Here is a 20,738-nt window from a genome sequence, read left to right on the forward strand (position 1 = left end):
ATGCTTAACCAACTGAGCCACACAGGCACCTGTCAATTGATTTCTTATTAATTTAATACATTAAGATCTTCCCTTGGGGCACCTGGGTGGCTCAGTCAGTTAAGCATCCAGCTCTTGATTTCAACTCTTGAGGTTATGACCTCACAGTTTGTGGGATTGAGCGTGGAGCCCGCTTGGGACTCTCTCTCTCCCTTTCTCTGCTTTTCACCCCCTCCCTTTCAAAATAAATAAATAAACTTAAAAAAAAAAAAAAGATCTTCCTTGTCTCTCTTTTTTAATTTATATCCTTCATTCTGATTAGTAAATAGTCATACAGTCTACAAATGAACAATAGTTCCTAATCTCTTTTGTGTCATAGTCCCCTTTGAGAATTTGACAAAAAGCTATGAACTGAGAAAAGGCCTGTTTGTATGTAGGCATAAAATTTTGCCTAAATGTAAGTTGTTTATATATGTACTCAAGTTCATCTACAGACTACCTATGGATTAAGAATCTTTGCAATATGACAGCTTTCGCATATTTGAGAACAACCTTTACACAGACAGTTTCTACTATTTACATCTAACTTTTAACAACATTAATATGGTACTGACCAGCCCAGGTTATTATAGAATCTTCTATGGCAATAGTAGGAGAATCCAAGTATTCTTCTCTCTAATGTGGCAAGAAATTAGAATGACTTGTTAATATTAACTTCTCCATTTTCACAGATGATTTTTTTCAAAACCACCTTTCTAACTAATGCACATCTTTCCTTGACAAACATTTGCAAATGCTGTGCCTTTTTTCCAGCTCAGCCAAATGGTTAACAGACAAATAAGATTCTGTTGACTATGAAATACCCTCTAATGTGAGATGCATCTTGATTTTGATGGTACACAGAGTCATTTGCTAATATCCTCAATTAGTCAACAAATATGTGACTTAGTACCATGTGCTATGTCTTCTACTGAGTTCTGGGATTATAAACAGAAATAAGACATGCTTATGAAAGGAAGATTTAGGTAGTAAATCTTTGCTATACTCCCTTTGAAATAATTGTAAGAGAATTCAGAGAAACAAATAAAAAGGACATCTTGTCTTTTTCCTAAAACTTTATAGGGTCTTCATATATTTAGGAGTTCATTCTCCAGTCTCTACCCTTAGTTCCTGAAATAACAGCCCTGAAATAAGTTATGGGTTTTTTGTTTGTTTGTTTGTCTTTGGATATTTTAATTGAGTTTCACTACTCCTGTTTTCCTCTTGTGTTCATTTTCTTTCTTTGCCTTTGGGATTTTTTTTTTTTAATGTGTTTGTTTCTCATCATAGGAGATTGAAAGCAGCTCTTTCTTTCTTTCTTTCTTTCTTTCTTTCTTTCTTTCTTTCTTTCTTTTATTTCCTCCAAAATTTGTCTGGATTAACAATGGTGATGTGGATTTTGATTTGGTGTAGTAAGACTTGCCTTAAATAAACCTCAATAAGTTTAATATATTTTAGCAGGAAAATGATCTACATTTAAAAATCAAGAAAGGACTGGGGCGCCTGGGTGGCGCAGTCGGTTAAGCGTCAGGCTTCAGCCAGGTCATGATCTCGCGGTCCGTGAGTTCGAGCCCCGCGTCAGGCTCTGGGCTGATGGCTCGGAGCCTGGAGCCTGTTTCCGATTCTGTGTCTCCCTCTCTCTCTGCCCCTCCCCCGTTCATGCTCTGTCTCTCTCTGTCCCAAAAAAAAATAAAAAACGTTGAAAAAAAAAATTAAAAAAAAAAAAAGAAAGGACTAGATTCACTTGGTATTACCTATACTCATACCTCTTTTTTTAAACATAAAAAAAAAAAACTTTATTTTAAAGTAATCACAAGCCTGAAAAGTAGCTTTAAATGTAGAACAGAGGTATTTGTTTGCTGAACCATTTGAGAATAAGTTGCCAATCTAATGACCCACTACCTCTGAATTCTTTAGTGTGTATTTCTCACAAATAAAGACATCTTCCTATCAGAACTGCAATAAAATAATTGGAGCCAGGATATTAACATTGGTACAGTACTACCATCCAATCAATATTCAGACCATATTCAAGTATTGCCAGTAGTCCCCATAATGTCTAGTTTAGAATCACAAGCTACATTTAGCTGCCATGTCCCTTAGTCTCAGTCTAGAACAGTATCTCACGCTTTGCTTTCTTTAATGACCTTGACACTTTTGAATATTATAGACCAATTATTTTGTAGAATGTCCCTCAGTTTGGATTTGCCTGTTCTCATGATTAGATTCAGGTTATGCATCTTTGGCAGGAATATCACAGAGGGATATTGTGTTTTCTCATTGCATCATTTCAGGTAGAATGTGATTTTGATTTGTCCCATTATTGATGGTGTTTACCTTTGTTACTTGGTTAAGTTGCTATCTGTCAGGTTTCTCTACTGTAAAATTATTCTTTCTTCTCTTGGTAATAAGCATTTTGTGGGCAAGTACTTTGAAACTATATAAACATCTAATTCCTCATCAAAATCCAAGTTTATTCATATATTTTTATCTATATGAAAGAATAGTTTTTTTATTTTACTCAATGTGTTATAATCCATTTATATCATTGTTTGATGCTCAAATTGCTCTTGATTTAGCCAGTAGAAGTCCCTTTACGCTAACATCTATGTCATTTTGGTATGTCCCGATCATTCTTTGAGCCCTTCTTTGCTTTCTGGTAAAAGATACTCCTGTCATCATAGGATTCATTCTAGTTTTCTCTCATTCCGTAGAAGAGTTATACCTCTCTTCTTTGGCAGTGAGAAAACTGGCTCCCATTTGATAAATCCCTGTGAATGTAACCAGTCTCCCATTGTTGCTCCCTGTATTGATGACTTTCTCAGCTCACTTGGGCTCTGACACCCTGCACTGGGCTGTTCCCTCATCTTCCCCTGTGGACACCCTCATCCTACTCAGGTTCTGATACCGTGCACAGGGCTTTTCCCAGGTGTGGACACTCTCTTATCTCACTCAAGGCCTAATCCTCCATTTCAAGATTCCCTCCTGTGAGAACCCCTCATCACTTCACTTGGGCTCAAATACCCCTTCCTGAGTTGAGAGATGATAGTCTTTTCTCTAAATAATATTATATTAAAATATATCTAATTGTATTTCAAATTTTTGTGAGTGTCGGATTGACAGTATGTTTCTGTCAATTTTTATTCTTAACCAGGAATTGGCCAGCTAGTAAATATTTTTGGCTTTATGAGCCAATAGGCAAAATGGAGGCTTTTATGTAGGTACTTATGTAGGTACTTATATAACATTATTATATAACATCATTATTATATAACATCATTATATAACAAATTATGTAGGTACTTATATAACAGCCATTTTAAAATGTAAAAATCAGGGTGCCTCGGTGGCTCAGTCGGTTAAGCGTCCAACTCTTGATTTCAGTTCAAGTCATGATCTCATGGTTCGTGAGTTCAAGCCCTGCATCGGACTCTATGCTGACTTGGAATTCAAGTATGGAGCCTGCTTGGGATTCTCTTTCTCTCCCTCTCTCTTTGCCCTTCCCCAGCTTGCTCTCTCTCTCTCAAAAATAAACTTAGAAAAAAAATGTAAAAACCATTCTTAGATTGTGGGCCATGCAAAAATCAGATTATTTAGATTTTTTTTTAGATAATGCTTGTATAATGACCAGAAGTTTATAAAATGTCATTTATGCATTTATTCATTCATTTATCCATTGTATAACAAATACTGCTAGGCCCAATGCTAGACACTACAAAGATGTATCTTAACCCATTTTAGAGCTGAGAAGCTGAGGTCTTATCAGGTAACTTATTTTTTTAAATGTTTGTTTATTTTTGAGAGAGAGAGACAGAGCATGAGCAGGGGAGGAACAGAAAGAGAAGGAAACACCGCGAGATCATGACCTGAACCAGTGGGACACTTAACTGAGCCACCCAGACACCCCTGATCAAGTAACTTATTAAACTTAGCTAGCAGGTGAAGGAAAATGGTATTTGTTGGCCTTTATCCTGTTGGTTGATATCGATTCATTGATTAGGGATTTACTTATATTTACCACAGTATTGAATACTGAAAATATCTCAAGTGTCTAGATTAATAGTTTGCTTCTAGTTTATAAATTTCTGTGAATTGCTGCAGTTTAGTATATGTGTATATAATATATGGTCTATAATTCATCATTTAAATATAGATGTGAGTTATGCTGACTTTTAAAAAAGTTGGTGTTTTTCTCTAGGTGTGGTTTGGAGAAGACCTGCATCTAAGTCCGCGGAGTCCTCTGACCCCCAGACATGGGCCAGGGTTGGCTGATGTTTGTCAGTATGATGAGTGGATAGCTGTGAGGCATGAAGCCACCCTGTTGCCCATGCAAGAAGATCTGTCAATATGGCTATCTGGTTTGTTAGGTAAGGCCTGAAAAGATACTCAAAATTGTATTTTTTATTTAGTAAATATTTATTGAGAATCTTACTCTTTGTTGGGGAGTGATTGTTCCAGAGCCTGGGGATAATTTAGTGAAGGAAGTATATGATATTCTTGTTCTCAACAAGCTTACATTCTAGTTGGGGAAATATTCCAATTCACCCTGAACCTTAGGACTTGGATAGTAAGGAAGTTTGAGGCTTAACAGAAGGAGTCAGTAGTGATCTTTGAATAATTAACATTTCAGTTGTTAATGTTAAAATCTTTTTTTAAAGTATATAGGTCTGATATTGGGGTCTATATTACTGACCTCCCCCACCTTAATCTTATATAAGGAATGAAATTCTGAGTAGAATATATACTGTAGTTAAAATGATTGCTATTTCTGAGGCATTGAGGAGTAGAGGCATGTAAACCCTAGGAGGAAGTGTCAGGTTAGAGAATATCTGGCATCATATTTCTTTACTCAATTAGAATTGAGGAGTGCTCTGAACTTTCTCTCCAGAAAAAAAGCTCTCTCTCTCTCTTTTTAAATGTTTATTTGTTTTGAGAGAGAGAGATAAAGAGAACAAGCATGAGTGGGGAGGGGCAGAGAGAGAGAGAAACAGAGAAAGAGAATCCTAAGCAGGCTCTGTGTAGTCAGCTTAGAGCCTGACATAGGACTCCATCCCATGAACCATGAGATCATGACCTGAGCTGAAATCAAGAGTCTGATGCTTAACCGACTGAGCCACCCACATGCCCCCTAAAGCTCTCTTTTTAAATGCAAAATTTCATGTAGCACTCCAAAGTTTTTGTGAAAAGGAATATATAAAGCTTATCTATGGCCTTCTCAAGATAATTAAAAAAAACTGCACAGTTTTTATCAGCCTGATGATTTGGTAATTTTTTTTTAAAGTTTATTATGTAATAATAATGGTTCTAAAGAAAGGTTTGAGAGGTGAAAAGATGGTATTCCCTGGGTGGTTGTTATGTTATTACCTATAATTTTAAAATTGTAACAATGTCTATCTTATATAAAGAGAATATTTTTCTTGTGTAAGCAGTAGCGTGCAGTGAATCAAAACTTAACATTAACAGTTAATATTGAAAAATAAAACACTCTAGTTTTTAAAAAATGAAATAAATGGTCATTTTATTTTTCCTTCTATATCACAGATATTTTTGTTTCAGTTGTCTTTCATGTAGTTTGGCATTACCTATTTTAACGGTAATTTCTAAGAGTGAATATTTGGTCTGATCTAAATTTGTTTTGTGTTTCAGCTATAATCTAATTACATTTAATTAAATTTTAACCATATTGTTTGAATTTACTGTTTCTAGTAGATCTTAACTTTAAAATATGTTTTTAGGTATTGAAGTTAAGGCAGAACGATTATTGGAAGAACTTGATAATGGAGTACTACTATGCCAACTGATTGATGTTCTTCAAAACATGGTGAAAACATGCAACTCTGAAGATCCTGGGGTAAGAACATGTTTGACAGTAGTGACTTTATACCTGTGTACATATTAGTTTGTTTATGTACATTTCTTATCATGTCTGAAAGGTTGTGAACTTCCACCCAAGTATCTACAAGACGTTAGATAATTTACCTAATCTTTTTGAGCATCTGAAAAAAATATTCTCACTTGCAAAATGGAGGTATTGACATTTACCTTGTTAGATTTATTTGTGAAGGTTTGGTGAAATTAAATGAGGTAACGTATGGATGGTATTTAGCTTAGCATTTAGTGTAAGTTAATATCCAGTAACTAGTTAGCTGTTCCTGAGAACAGTATTCTCACTTGTGAGAGTTAAATGAGAAAAAAGCTTGTGTTGGTCCCTGGCACACAGTTTGGGGCTATTATTATTATTATTATTACCATTACTATTACCATCATCAGCATTATCATCATCATCATCATATTCTCCATATATATATCGTCTTGATGGTAAATTCTATAATTTGGTTGAATGAATAATAATTTTTTTAGACATTTTTCTTCCATTGACCCTAAATTCATGATTTGAAGTAGACGAGGTTTCTTCTTTTCATCAGACATTGGTCACTGATGAGATCTGAGGTCTGTGAATGTGGGGTCTGGACCCTCACACAGTGTTGGTAGAAATATAAATTGGTATCATCTTGCTGGGAGACAGTGGGTGATAGACAGCACACTGAAAATAAAGCACATCTTTTGATACATAAAGTAATTCTCCCAGGAATTTATTCTAGGAAAATAACCACAAATTCACACAAATGAGTGTGCAAAAAAGTTAAGAGCAGCTTAAATGCTTATCAATAAAGAAATTATTAAAAATTAATTATGGTACCTAAACAGAGTGGAATGTATTATCCATTCATTAGAAATGACTATTTTAATCTGTTATTTTTCACCCCAAAAGATGCCTACAGCCTACTGTTAAGTGTGTATGTGCACATACACAAATCATATTGCAGCCTAGCATGTTTATGTAGCATTCTGTCGGTGCAGATATGTATACTCTGTGCGTAGCGATGCTTGTTAACATGTGAGTGAGAAGATTTCAGTTGACAATTACAAAAACTCACAAGACTGTTTTAATTCTGGAAAATACAGCAACAGGAAGGGTATATAAGGAACTGGTAATAGTGGTTAGCTCTAGGTAAAGAGAGGAACTGAGTGATAGAAGTGGGAGAAAGACTTATACCCTATGGTGCCTATTGCATTTTAAAAAATCTTATGCATAAATTGCTTTTTCAAGTAAAAATTTAAAACAGAACTAAAACCACTCCGCCTTAGCAAGATTATCTAACTATTCTTGGTCCAGATAGTCAAAGAATTAGGATTCTATAAAACTTAGACCATCAGTTTTCAAAGAACTTGAATTAAGAATGGGTTACTACTTCCTTATTTGACAGTCTCTCCAAGAAACTCAGAACCATATTTATGACTCTGCAGATAAGGAAATGAGCAAAACTGAGTTAACATAACATTAACCTTTAACATAGCAATAATTTTGTGTTTGTATTTACCTGCATATGGAGAGACATTTAGATGTGCTTTGGAATTATTAGACTGTCATTTTTTAATTTTAATTAAGACTTCTGTGTCATTTTAAGAAGAAAGAGGTTAGAGATGCTTAATCCTGCTGCTAGTTTTGACTAGATTGATTTTCTAGGAATCATCTTCTGAAATATATTTAAAGTAAAATAAAATAATTTTTGAAAATATCTTTTCTTCCTAATGTGTACTTTTAAGTGACATTCAATACATCAAACATTTACTTAGTAATATCATAATGGATATCTAATAAAAATACTTTTGATCTGCATTTTTGAAATTATTCTTTCACCTTTTCCAGAATTTTCCAATGAGAAAAGTGCCCTGTAAGAAAGATGCTGTCTCAGGTTCATTCTTTGCTAGAGACAATACTGCAAACTTCCTTCACTGGTGTAGGCACATTGGGGTTGATGAGACTTACCTCTTTGAATCTGAAGGTTTAGGTAAGTGTTGTTGTTATCATTGTGTTTAATGTTTATTAGGGTACTTTTGTATGCCTCACATCTAATTTTTTTTTTTCCCCAAATAAGGACTCAAATTCCATATCTCATTTTCTTAGAAAAATTTATACTTTAAATATATGTAAAACAGTTGGAGAATCAGATTCTAAACCATATATATTAGGCTTTTCATTTATAGTTAAAGATCTCATATATTTAGAATGCTGTAGAAATATTTTACTTCCTAAATGAGTTGTTCAAGGGAAGATTCTGGACTAATCCTTTACTAATGAATCTTTTCATTCAGAATTATTCTACAAAGTCTAAATTATTAGTAATTTCTTTTTAACTGAATAATTATAGAAATAACAGAAGGCCAAATAGTTTATGCTCATGGTGGTATTTAGATTTACCTTATACACAGTAGCTGACAAATTGATTATCTAAGTGGATTCATGTTTTTGACAATTCATTTTAAAAAGTCATGTTCTACTGAAGAATTACTGACATATTGTCTCATGTACTTTAAGTTAGTAGAAGCATTTGTGTGGACTGAAGTGTTAGGTATCTTAGATACCTAAGTTTTAGATTACTATATGTATATATTTCCTCAAAGCATTTGTATATGTATATACATACACATATAGAATTGATAATGTTTTGATAGGAACAGTAGTGTACCACGGGTTGGTGAGGGTCATGGGAGTAGTAATGTGCCCTGGTAGAGACAAGTATTTTATCGCTGACATTGTTTAGAATTGCTGGTTCATGGTGATAATAAAAAACAAACCAATTTTTAGACGGTTTTATTATTGTTTTAAAATTCTCTGAACTTAAAAAAAAAGGAGTAACTAGTTCCACTACCTTAAGCAAAGACTCAGGCTATTAGGTAACCATCTGTTCATAGTTTCATATCAAACATAAACTGAGAAAATAAACTAAAAAAAGAACAAAATAAATTCTCTCACTGTGCACACCCTTGTTGCCTGCACATAGGGTAGGCTGCTCCCACTGCTACCCATTTGATATGTCTCTGGATATTCCTATCCACTGTACAATTAAAAAAAAATGTAATGAGTTACTATTTTACCCCCATTTTCACCCTGCTTTAATCCAGGTGTGCTGATTGTTATTGACAATGAGGTTGATTTAATGTCCTATACAGCTTGTAGAGATCAAGGGGAAGAGGACATGCTTTGAAGTCTCTACTTTCTAATTTTTGTTTCTGAAAGGATATAAAATTGTATGTTTCTCATTCTAAGTAGATGGCATCTTCTGACTGTCCTGAAGGTCAGTATAAGACTAAATAAAGCACTGCCAGTAACATTAATTCATTTCTAGGCATTGAACTGATGACCTAATGTTTTTACTTTCTAAAAGTTTCAGAGATAAGACTCTTAATTTTTTACATTTTGCTAGGGAAAACAATTAAAAAAGCAAACATGCTATTTTAAGGTACTTTTAAGTGTTTAGAGAAACAAGTTTAATAAAAATTGCAGGACACATTCCTTTTGGTATGAATTTTAAATTAAAATAAGGCCTTGCTATTGCTTTGGAAGAGTATACTTTGTGCTTGGGTTATATAATAGATAATATTCATAAATCAAAGAACAATTGCCATTTCCATTGGGGAAGTCAGTATGCATATTATTCATCACATATACCATTATTCTGTTAGGGTTCAGAAGTTTCCTAGAGTTTTTAACTCTAAGGACAAGAAAAGAAAGGTAGATGATCCACAACTACCGTGCATTTAGTTGAGTTCTAATGGTCAAGGTTTTTGTTTCTCTGACTTTGTTTTTCATTAAGTATCTTTGAACCATTAGGTTAACATTTGGATTCCTTTAAAAAAAATCAAACAAAATTTTCTAATGTGCTAAAGTATGCAGAACAAAACTTAGCATCTTAACCATTTTAAGCATAATAGGTTTTGTTGATAGCATTTAAAAAAATTGATAGGTACTTCATGTAACATAAAGTTCTTCATTTCAAAATGTACACTTAACTGGTTTTTAGTACATTCACTGTGTGATGCAACACTCACCACTAATTAATTCCAGAACATTTCCATCATTCACAAAAGAAAACTCAAAGCTATTAACAAGTAGTCCCAATTACTGCCTACCTTCATCTTCTGGCAACCACTAATCTACTTTCTTTCTCTATCGATTTGCATATTGTGGAGATTTTGTATAAATAGAACCATAACATATGTGGCTTTTTGTGTCTGGCTTTTTTTCATTTAACATGTTTCATTTATGTTGTAGCATTCAACAGTACTTCATTCCTTTTTGTGGCTGAATGATATTCTATGTGTGGATATACTGCATTGTTTAAAATACATTATCATCTGATAGACATTTTGATTGTTTTTTCTTTTTGATCATTATGAATAATGCTGCTATGTACATTTGTATGCAAGTTTTTGAGTGAATGTATGTTTTTAATTCTCTCAGGGATATACCAAAAGTGGAATTGTTGAATCACGTAGTAATTCTATGTTTATCTTTTTGAGGAACTACCAAACTTTTCACAGTGACTGCACCATTTTACATTCCCACTGGTGAAACACACCTTCATATCTTGTTATTTATTTGTTTTTTATGACTATCCTAGTGGAGATGTGAAGCGGTGGCTTATTATGGTTCTGATTCACATTTCCTTAATGACCAATGATATTGGCCATCTTTTCATGGCTTATTGACCTTTTATTTGTCTTCTTTGGAGAAATCTTTATTCAAATCTTTTGCTCATTTTTTGGGGGGGTCTTTTATCTTTTTTGGTTGCCTTGTAAGAGTTCTTTATTTATTCTGAATAATAGGCCCTTATCAAATACATGATTTGCAAATATTTTCACCCAGTCTTTGGGTTGCCTTTCACTGTCTTGATAGTGTCCTTTGATTCATGAAAGTTTTTATTTTAAGTTCAGTTTATCTTTTCTTTGATTACTTGTGCTTTTGGTGTCATATTTAAAATACTATGGCCTAAAAATGAAGAAATCAGGAGACTATAGATGCTGGAGAGGATGTGGAGAAACAGGAACCCTCTTGCACTGTTGGTGGGAATGCAAATTGGTGCAGCCGCTCTGGAAAGCAGTGTGGAGGTTCCTCAGAAAATTAAAAATAGACCTACCCTATGACCCAGCAATAGCACTGCTAGGAATTTATCCAAGGGATACAGGAGTACTGATGCATAGGGGCACCTGTACCCCAATGTTTATGGCGGCACTCTCAACAATAGCCAAATTATGGAAAGAGCCTAAATGTCCATCAACTGATGAATGGATAAAGAAATTGTGGTTTATATACACAATGGAATACTACGTGGCAATGAGAAAAAAATGAAATATGGCCTTTTGTAGCAACATGGATGGAACTGGAGAGTGTGATGCTAAGTGAAATAAGCCATACAGAGAAAGACAGATACCATATGGTTTCACTCTTATGTGGATCCTGAGAAACATAACAGAAACCCATGGGGGAGGGGAAGGAAAAAAAAAAAAAAAAAAAGAGGTTAGAGTGGGAGAGAGCCAAAGCATAAGAGACTGTTAAAAACTGAGAACAAACTGAGGGTTGATGGGGGGTGGGAGGGAGGGCAGGGTGGGTGATGGGTAGTGAGGAGGGCACCTTTTGGGATGAGCACTGGGTGTTGTATGGAAACCAATTTGACAGTAAATTTCATATATTAAAAAATAAATAAAAAAATATATATATAATACATAAAAAAAAAACCAAACAATTAAAAAAACAATTTGTTTACTAAAAATAAATTATTACTTTTTTTTTGCCCCCCCAAAAAAATAAATAAATAAATAAAATACTATGGCCTAATCCAGGGCCACACAGATTTTTACCTCTTATTCCTTCTAAGAGTTTTATAGTTTTAGCCTTTATCTTTAGGTCTTTGATCCATTTTGAGTTATCTTTTGTATATGTTGTGAAGTAAGGGTCTAAATTCGTTCTTTTGCATGTAGACATCCAGTTGTGCTAGCACCATTTGTTGAAAAAACTGTTCTTTTCCTTATTGTGTTGTCTTGCCACTGTTTTTGAAAATCAATTGAACATAAATGTCTGGATTTATTTCTGGACACTCAGTTCCATTCCACTGGTCTATATGTCTATCCTTATGCCAGTAACACATTGTCTTGCTTAACTGTAGCTTTGTAGTAAGTTTTGAAATTGGGAAATGTGAGTCTTCCAACTTTGTTTTTATTTTGGCTATTCTGTCTTACAATTCTATATGAATTTTATCAGCTTATCCATTTCTTTAAAAAAGGCTATTGGAATTTTGATAGGGATTGCATTGAATCTGTAGGTCAGTTTTGGAGAGTATTGTCATCTTAACAATATTATGTCTTCCAATCCATGAACACAGGATGTCTTTCCATTTATTTGTATCTTCTTTCAACAATATTTTGTACTTTTCAGTAAACAAGTCATACAATTCTTTGATTAAGTTTATTCCTAAGTACTTTATTTTTCTTGAAGCATTGCAAACTGAATTATTTTTAAATTACATTTTCAGATTGTTTATTTCTAGTATATAAAGTGAAATGATTTTTGTATACTCATCTTGTATCCTGCAACTTTGCTGAACCTGCTTGTTTGCCTTTTTTTTTTTTTAATAAATTCCTTAGGGATTTTAGATGCAAAGGACAATGTCATCTGTGAATAGAGATAGTTTTTCTTCTTCCTTTCCCATATGGATGTCTTTTATTTGTTTTTCTTGCCTACATGCCCTGCCTAGAACCTCCAGTACAATTCCAAATAGAAGAGGAGAGTGTGGACATCCTCATCTTTTCCCTATTCTTAGGAAGAAGATTCTCAGTCTTTTACCATTAAGAATGATGTTAACTATGGATTTTTCAAAGATGTACATTTTCAGATTTATAAAGTTTCCTTCTATTCCTAGTTTGTTGAGTCTTTTCTTCTCCTCCTCCTCCTTCTTCTAATTCTTCTCAAGTAAAGGGTATTGGATTTTGTCAAATTCTTTTTCTGTGTCTACTGAGATAATTGTGTGTTTCTTTTATTTTATTAATATGGTGCATTATATTGGTTGATTTTCATATGTTCAACCAACTTTGCATTCTTGGGATAAATCCCACTTGCTCCAGGATTTAGTTTTTCAGGATTGCATTGAAGATTTTTGTATCTATATTCGTAAAAGATACTGGTCTTTAGTTTTCCTGTGATATATTTGTCTGACTTTGGTATCAGGGTAATATTGACCTCATAGAATGAGTTAGAAAGTGCTCCTTCTTTTCTGTTTTTGAAAAAGTTTGAGAAGGTCATTAACACATAGTCCTAAGCTAAAGAGAGTTTAGAATAAAATTGAAGTGATATATCTCTTAATATCTCTTATTGAGAGATCTGAAATATAATAATTTAATGTTACTAAGATCTTAGGTGTTTAGACCTAAAATGCTACAAATTTGGGTACATGGTAAGTTTTCATTTTCTTCTTGTTAGCCAGTTTTTTTTTTAATTTATGGAAGATGATAATATGTAGAGAAAATAAAAATGTCTTTTCTAAGTCTCCATACAAGTAAACCTAGTGTCTTCATTATTCTTTTCTTTTACTTCTTCCATGCCAGAAATACATTTCCCTATTTAATTTTGCCCTTTAAAATATGTGGTCTTATTTTCTCACAGTTTTGCACAAAGACCCAAGACAGGTGTATCTTTGTCTTCTAGAAATTGGTCGAATTGTGTCAAGGTATGCATTCACATTATTTCAGAACTTCAATGTTATAAACTTTTTAAAAACTACTTTATTTTAGATAGAACACTATTTCTATAAATAAAAGAAAATACTTAAAAAAAAATGTTTATTTATCTTAAAAGAGAGAGAAAGAGTGGGGAAAGAGCAGAGAGCGAAGGAAAGAGAGAATCCCAAGAAGGCTCCATGCTGTCAGCACATAGCCCAATGTGGGGCTCGAACTCCTGAGCTGTGAGATCATGATCCGAGCCCAAATCAAGAGTTGGATGCTTAACTGACTGAACCACAAGGCATCCCTAAAAGAAAAGAATTTTTGATTGAAATAACTTAATCTCTTATTTATTCTTCTTCTTCCTTTTTTTTTATATTAACTTTGTTCTATTTGTGTGAGCTGTGTCATGTGTCAACATCTGCTCACCCATATACTTTGCCTTCATTTAATATTAAACTATAAAAGTAGTTACTTAAAGTTTTTAGACTAAGAATAGGGTAAGAGCATGTAAAACTCTTAGCACTTCAAGGCAAGGCATATCCTCTGGACACAAAGAGGGTCTGATAAGAAGGTGGAGGCTTGGTGTCCTTCATACCTGGCTCAGCCCCGTCTTTACTCTCAAGCTGACTTTAACCGACTGAACCACCCAGTCACCCTAACTCTTGAGCTGACTTTAAAGGTCACTGACTTTTGGGATCCCAGTTGAAATTTGGGAGCATCCAGTAGTACAAATATATAGTATGATGTGATTATATCTTAAATTTTTGGCAGTCCTTGAGACATTAAAAAGCATTTCTAGATGTTCCAGTGAAACAACTGGTAGAAGAGAATCATAAGGACTTCACTTTAAAAATAAAACATAACCTATCATGATATGCAGGGAAGTGTTTGGGTCAGACTTTTCTTGAATAATGAGATCTCCTAATTGGTTTCCAGATACGGGATTGAGCCGCCAGTATTAGTAAAACTTGAGAAAGAAATTGAACTGGAAGAGACCTTACTTAATACTTCTGGGCCTGAAGATTCCATTAGCATTCCGAAATCATGCTGTCAGCATGAAGAACTTCATGAAGCTGTAAGTAATCACTTTATTTTCTCTCTCAACTATGATATGTCAAAGTCTCATAGTTTGCCACAGGTGATGTTCCATTTAAAAGAAAATGTTTCTTATTCAGAACATACACCAGTACTAATTTCCATTCCCTGGTGAGTTTAGGGCACTATCTGTTAAAGGTAATTTGTTGTTTCTTGTTTAAGATAAGGGATGGATGTGTAGTTGAGAAGTGGAGAGGCAAATAGGCTGGAGTCCACCATGAAGGGTACTGTAGGCCAAAGAACGTATTAATTCTTGTTTAAAACATGTTACTATTACTATTATAATATGATTTGCAAATTATAAGGATTACTCTCATGGTCATGTAGAGATTATATTGGTTTTATTGTAATAATCCAGGTGTGAGATGATGAGAACCTAAACTCAAGCAGCAGTAGTGAAGGTGAAGCAGAATGAACAATTATAGGACATATTTAGAGGTAGAATTGAAGGAATCCTAATTCTGATGAGGGAGAAAATCTAGGGTGATTTCCAAGGTTTCTATGTAAATGGTACACTGATACTTGAAGAATATAGGAGGAATAGCTGTGGGAGCAAATTGATGGGGTTTTTGTGAATGTTGCCCTGACAGAATATATGCAGACTTTTAGATAAGGGGTCTCAACTGGAAAGCCTTTTAACTTGACCTGTTCGTCATCATGTAGAAGTTAGAGTTGCAGTTGCTCAGGCTGGGTCTTCTGCAATGACTGTAGTCTAGTAAATGATGGAGGTGAACTGAGTAGCAAACATTTCTTTCTGCTTCCACTGTTGCTTAGAATTATGGTCTTTTTCAGACTGTAGTATTTATGAAAGTGCTTAATGTACACAATTATTTAAGAAATAACGAATAAGGGGCGCCTGGGTGGCTCAGTCAGTTAAGCATCTGACTTCAGCTCAGGTCATGATCTCACAGTTTGTGAGTTTGAGCCCCATATCTGGGTCTGTGCTGGCAGCTCAGAGCCTGGAGCCTGCTTTGGATTCTGTGTCTCCGCCTCTCTCTGCCCCACCCCCGTTCACACTCTGTCTCTCTCAAAAATACATAAACATTAAAAAATTTTTTTAAAAAAGAAATAATGAATAAGTCATTACTAATAAACATTTAGAAAGTGTTGCTTTGATTGTTTTGTTTAATGTAATAAAAGTCTATAGTAAGACATTTGGATATCCTTGCAAGACAGATTAAGAAAATGTCAACCTGAATACTCTTTACCAGGCCAAAATATATTTACCTACATGATATTATTGATTTATCTGATGACTGCCAATGTCAGTATGTTACACAGTGATAATGTAGTAGGTAAAAAGTAAAACATTTTCAATTTCATATAATTTAAAATAATGATAAAGAAGAAAACATTGGTAAAGTTTTAAAAAATGTTTATTTATTTTGAGAGAGAGAATGAGAAAGAGAGACAGATAGACAGAATCCCAAGCAGGCTCTGGTGCTGTTAGCACTGAGCCAAATGCAAGGCTTGATCTCACAAATTGTGAGATCATGACCTGAGCCGAAACCAAGAATTGGATGCTTAACCAACTGAGCCACCCAGGTGCCCCAAAATATTTTTTTACTAAATAGGAAGTACATTGTGTTAATTTCCCTATTATATAAAGATCATGCACAGTTTGATAAGAAAAACATTTCCAGAAGGTAAATGGGCAAAAATTGTTGTTCACACAAGAGAAAAATACAGTGTTGAAACTTGCTGATAATCAAGGAATTAAGACACAAAATTTGCCTCATTAGTAAAATTTTTTTAAATTATGAAATCTGGTGCTGGTAAATTCTGGTAAAACTATACTTAGGGATTGCTACTTGTGATGGAAAATGATGTAAACTTTTGAAAAACAAGTTGACAAATGGATATCAAGAACCACAAAAGTGTTTCTCTTTCCTTTTTGTTGTAATTGAAGGGGAATAAAAAAGTAGAATGCATGAAAGTATTTATTGTGTTTATTTATAATGGTGAGAAATTGGAAGCAATATAAATATTCTCAAATAGGTCAATGGGTAGGTGAATTAGAATCATTATCTTAACAGAATAATCATTGTATGTGATCCTTCGGAAGACTATATAGCAATAAGAAAAATATTTGTGAAAAGTACATAATCGATAGTAGAGTAGTACCTTTTTAAATTATTTTAATTTCATTAGCTGTTTCCTTTAGTGTTTTATTTTTTTGTTTTATTTTACTTAAAAAAATTTTTTTTAATGTTTGTTTATTATTGAGAGACAGAGAGAGACAGAGCACGAGCGGCGGAGAGGCAGAGAAGGGGGAGACATAGAATCTGAAGCAGGCTCCAGGCTCTGAGCTCTTAGCACAGAGCCCAACGTGGGGCTCGAACTCATAAACCGTGAGAGCATGACCTGAGCCGAAGTTGGACATTAACCGATGGAGCCACCCAGGCGCCCCATCCTTTAGTGTTTTAATGTTAATTATGCAATAGATGAAATCAGAAGAGAACACTTCTTACCTATAGCTCATTTCTTTTAAGCTTACCCCTTTATTTAGATTGTGGATCAACGCTAATCTTTACTGCTGAATGTAAGTGGTGTTTGGATATTTTCAAGAAAGTAGTGACTTTTCATGTTCACATTCTTGTGAACACTAAAAAGGAACACATTTCTCCAAATATATATGTGCTACGTGAATACATTCAGTGTCCACCTATACATATGGGGTCTATAGAAATCTTGGGGTCAGGTTTAAAATAAGGAACAATTATCATCTGATTCATTATTTAGAGTGCTGTATTCAACTATAATTCTGTATGCCTATGAAACATTTATGGATAAAAAAAAATTAAAAAATAAAAAAAAAAAAGAAACATTTATGGATAGAAAGTAGTGACTAAAAAAATACCTCCTTTTAGATTACTTTGGTTAACTAATGTGTAAATGGTTCTAATAATGGTAAATTCTTTACCCATACTTACTTTATTTTTAGCCATCTTATGCATGCACTATGTGTGTGCACATGTGCACATATACCAGGCTATGAACAAGATAAACTTAATTGAATGGCTTATGAAAATAAGTTCTGTTTATGATCATATTATTTTGTTAAATGAATTATGTAGGGAGATAAATTCTGGACCCTTCTGATCAGGCCCTGGTGAATCCACCTGTGGCTATTCACGTTGGGTGGATAATGAAGACAATCATACATTTCTATTAGTGCTCAGCTAAATTGGGCATATCTGAAGAGATTTTGGTTTCACATCATGCCTAAGTTCAATTAAATGAGTTTGTTTAGATATGCTGTGTGTGACAAGTAATTGAGAAAAATATTCATGGCCTTGCTTTTTCAAAAATGTAATTTTAGGAAAACAAAGTATTTTCCATGGTGGCGGATATGCAACTTTTTTTCAATCAAACATACCTTAACAAATATTTTAATTTTTAATCAATTTATTATAATGTCCACGTTTTAAATATAAAATTCCTGAATTTCTTTTTATATTCCAGTTTTTGTAATTTTTTAGATGTTTACTGCAGGTAAAAATCTGTAAGCTCCTTGAGGGATAGAGGTAGGGATTTCTCTCCAACTCTCATCTCCTTAGCAGACTATTGATACAAAGTGAGCACTTTTAGAAAAATTGCCTCTTGAATTGAATTCTTTAGAATTTCACCCTGTTTGGGTGAATAGATATAAATATGCCTCTACTTATTTCAAACAGTAACTTTGGAAGAATCTAGATATTTCCCTCCACTGTTAGCATGGTGTTAAGGAACAAGGGAGAATTCCTACTCAAGCTTTATCTGAGTGGCCTGTCTTTGATTTGACAAAGATATATTAATCAAGGGCATAAAACAATTCAAGCTTAAAAATGAATTCATGTATTTCCTAATGTGTTGTAATGTGTTTTGAATTGACTTCACTGTTGTACACACTTTTAGAACTTCTCCAGTGGTCAGTGAAAGCACTAGGATCCTGATTGCACTTGGGCAGAGAGAGAGTGAGGGGGAGGGAAAGAGGTAGGGTGGGAGGAGGAGAGAGAGACTCAGGACTTCATCACTGGGGCAGCTGGGGGTGGCTCAGTCAGTAGAATATGTGACTCTTGATTTCAGGGTCCTGAGTTCGAGCCCCACGTTGGGTGTGGAGTCTACTTTAAAAAAAAAAAAAAAGACTGTCACTGCCAGCTTTTATTAGATTAGTTAATGTCTAATCTCAACAGTTGTCAGGGCGCCTGGCTGGCTCAGTTGGTAGACCATGTGACTCTTGATCTTGGTATCATGAGTTCAAGCCTCAGGTTGGTTATAGAGGCTACTTAAAAAAAAACAACAAAAAACATATCCCAATATATGTCAACAGGTAAAGGAGAGATAAATGGCTCAACTGTCTTTAAATTCTTATCTTTGAGTTTGATTTTCTTATCAAATAACCTTGCATTTTAATCTTAAATAAAATATTTTTTGTCACAAGCACTAAATTTTGTTTATTTTTAATCTTAGGTTAAACATATTGCTGAAGACCCTCCTTGTAGTTGTTCCCACCGATTTTCTATTGAGTACTTATCTGAAGGACGGTACCGACTTGGGGATAAGATACTCTTTATAAGAGTAAGTCCACCATTTACATTCTATTTACATACAGATCTTGTTTTGAAATTGGATTTATTGCTTTACCAAATTCCTTTTGCTTCTCTTTTAATTTTTAAAAAATTGGAATAGAGCGTGTTATTAATGGAAGAATTTTACTCTACAGGAAAAATACGGAATTCTTGCTTTCATGAGCGTATAATGAGTTTGGGTAGATACCTTGAACACAACAAACTCCTAACTACAGGATAGCTAAGACTACTCAGACATTGAATATAATTTTGGGGGGAAAATATTTGTATACTTCAGGTAATGTATTCCATTTTTGATATTTTCTAAAAAGGCATAATTTTGCATCATGAGAAGAAAAAAGCAAAACAATACATCTAGTAAGTTTCAATATCAGTCATAAGAAAAGGAGGTAGAAACACTGAAGCTTATAATACTGTATAGATTGGGTCTTAAGTGTAAAACCTTTTTGCATTGACACAGCATCAGTGCATATACCACCATCCTGATATGCATCTTCATTCCCTTCCTTCGCCCCATCTGCAACCCACAGGTTGTTGGCCATCCCCTTTATTGGTAAAGAGAAGTTTCACCTGTTGAGCATTCTGTCTACTTCTGATACTAGACCTCTTTTATTCCCAATTTAGGACTAGAATATAAAAGTTTTTAAAAGATGATTTCGCCATCCATATTTTCTGTTATTTCATATGTTATCATTACCCACAACCCACCCAACTCACATAGAAACACATCCAAGCATTTTCTACTTTTTAATTAGCTTTATTTTTTTTAAGGCAGTCTGATACAGTGATGGTGCACAGAGCATGGGATTTAAGTTCAAATTTGCAGGGCAATCTCAAATAATTGAGAATATTTGCCTGCTGAATGGATAGGGGCTTGAAAATCAGCTGGGGCTGTGCTGGCAGACCCAGGATGCATCTTGTCCGCACAAAAACACCATTTGGGTTGGGCAGCCTGGTATGTTTGAGGCCAGGCCAGGCTGTGTGATTTGAGACTATTTCCTCAATCTCTCAGAAAATACAAAATTTTCTTGTATACAAAGAAGAAATGATAAATATATTTATAAATGATATAATATATAATACAATATATTATGTAATATAATATAATACAATATAAATATATTTATAAATGATAAATTATATCAAAGTTTTTGAAATATTAAATTGCTAAAATGTATATGAAAGTAATTTATTTAAATTGTAAACTACATGGGGCACCTGGGTGGCTCATTTGGTTAAGCATCCAACTTTGGCTCAGGTCATGATCTCACGGTTTGTGAGTTCGATCCCTGTGTCGGGCTCTGTGCTGACAGCTCAGAGCCTGGAGCCTGCTTTGGATTCTGTGTCTCCCTCTCTCTCTGTCCCTCCCCTGCTCATTCTCTCTCTCTCTCTCTCTCTCTCTCTCTCTCTCTCTCTCCCTCCCTCTCCCCTTCTCTCTCTCTCTCAAAAATAAACATTAAAACAATTAAAGTACAAGTTTTAGTCATTTTTATC

General features: G+C 34.2%; 1 protein-coding gene across 1 annotated transcript; it reads left to right on the forward strand.

The window, feature by feature from the left end:
• Positions 1–4,216: 4,216 nt before the first annotated feature.
• Positions 4,217–20,267, forward strand: LOC125917458 (GAS2-like protein 3; the record flags this gene model as incomplete). Its single annotated transcript, XM_049623651.1, has 6 exons — positions 4,217–4,385; positions 5,754–5,869; positions 7,730–7,871; positions 13,520–13,583; positions 14,515–14,653; positions 19,126–20,267. Coding segments are annotated over 6 exons (849 nt in total), but the record flags the coding sequence as incomplete, so codon positions are not given.
• Between the last annotated feature and the right edge of the window lie 471 nt (positions 20,268–20,738).

The sequence above is a fragment of the Panthera uncia genome, unplaced genomic scaffold (assembly GCF_023721935.1).
Source record: "Panthera uncia isolate 11264 unplaced genomic scaffold, Puncia_PCG_1.0 HiC_scaffold_1880, whole genome shotgun sequence".
NCBI classification, from domain to species: domain Eukaryota; kingdom Metazoa; phylum Chordata; class Mammalia; order Carnivora; family Felidae; genus Panthera; species Panthera uncia.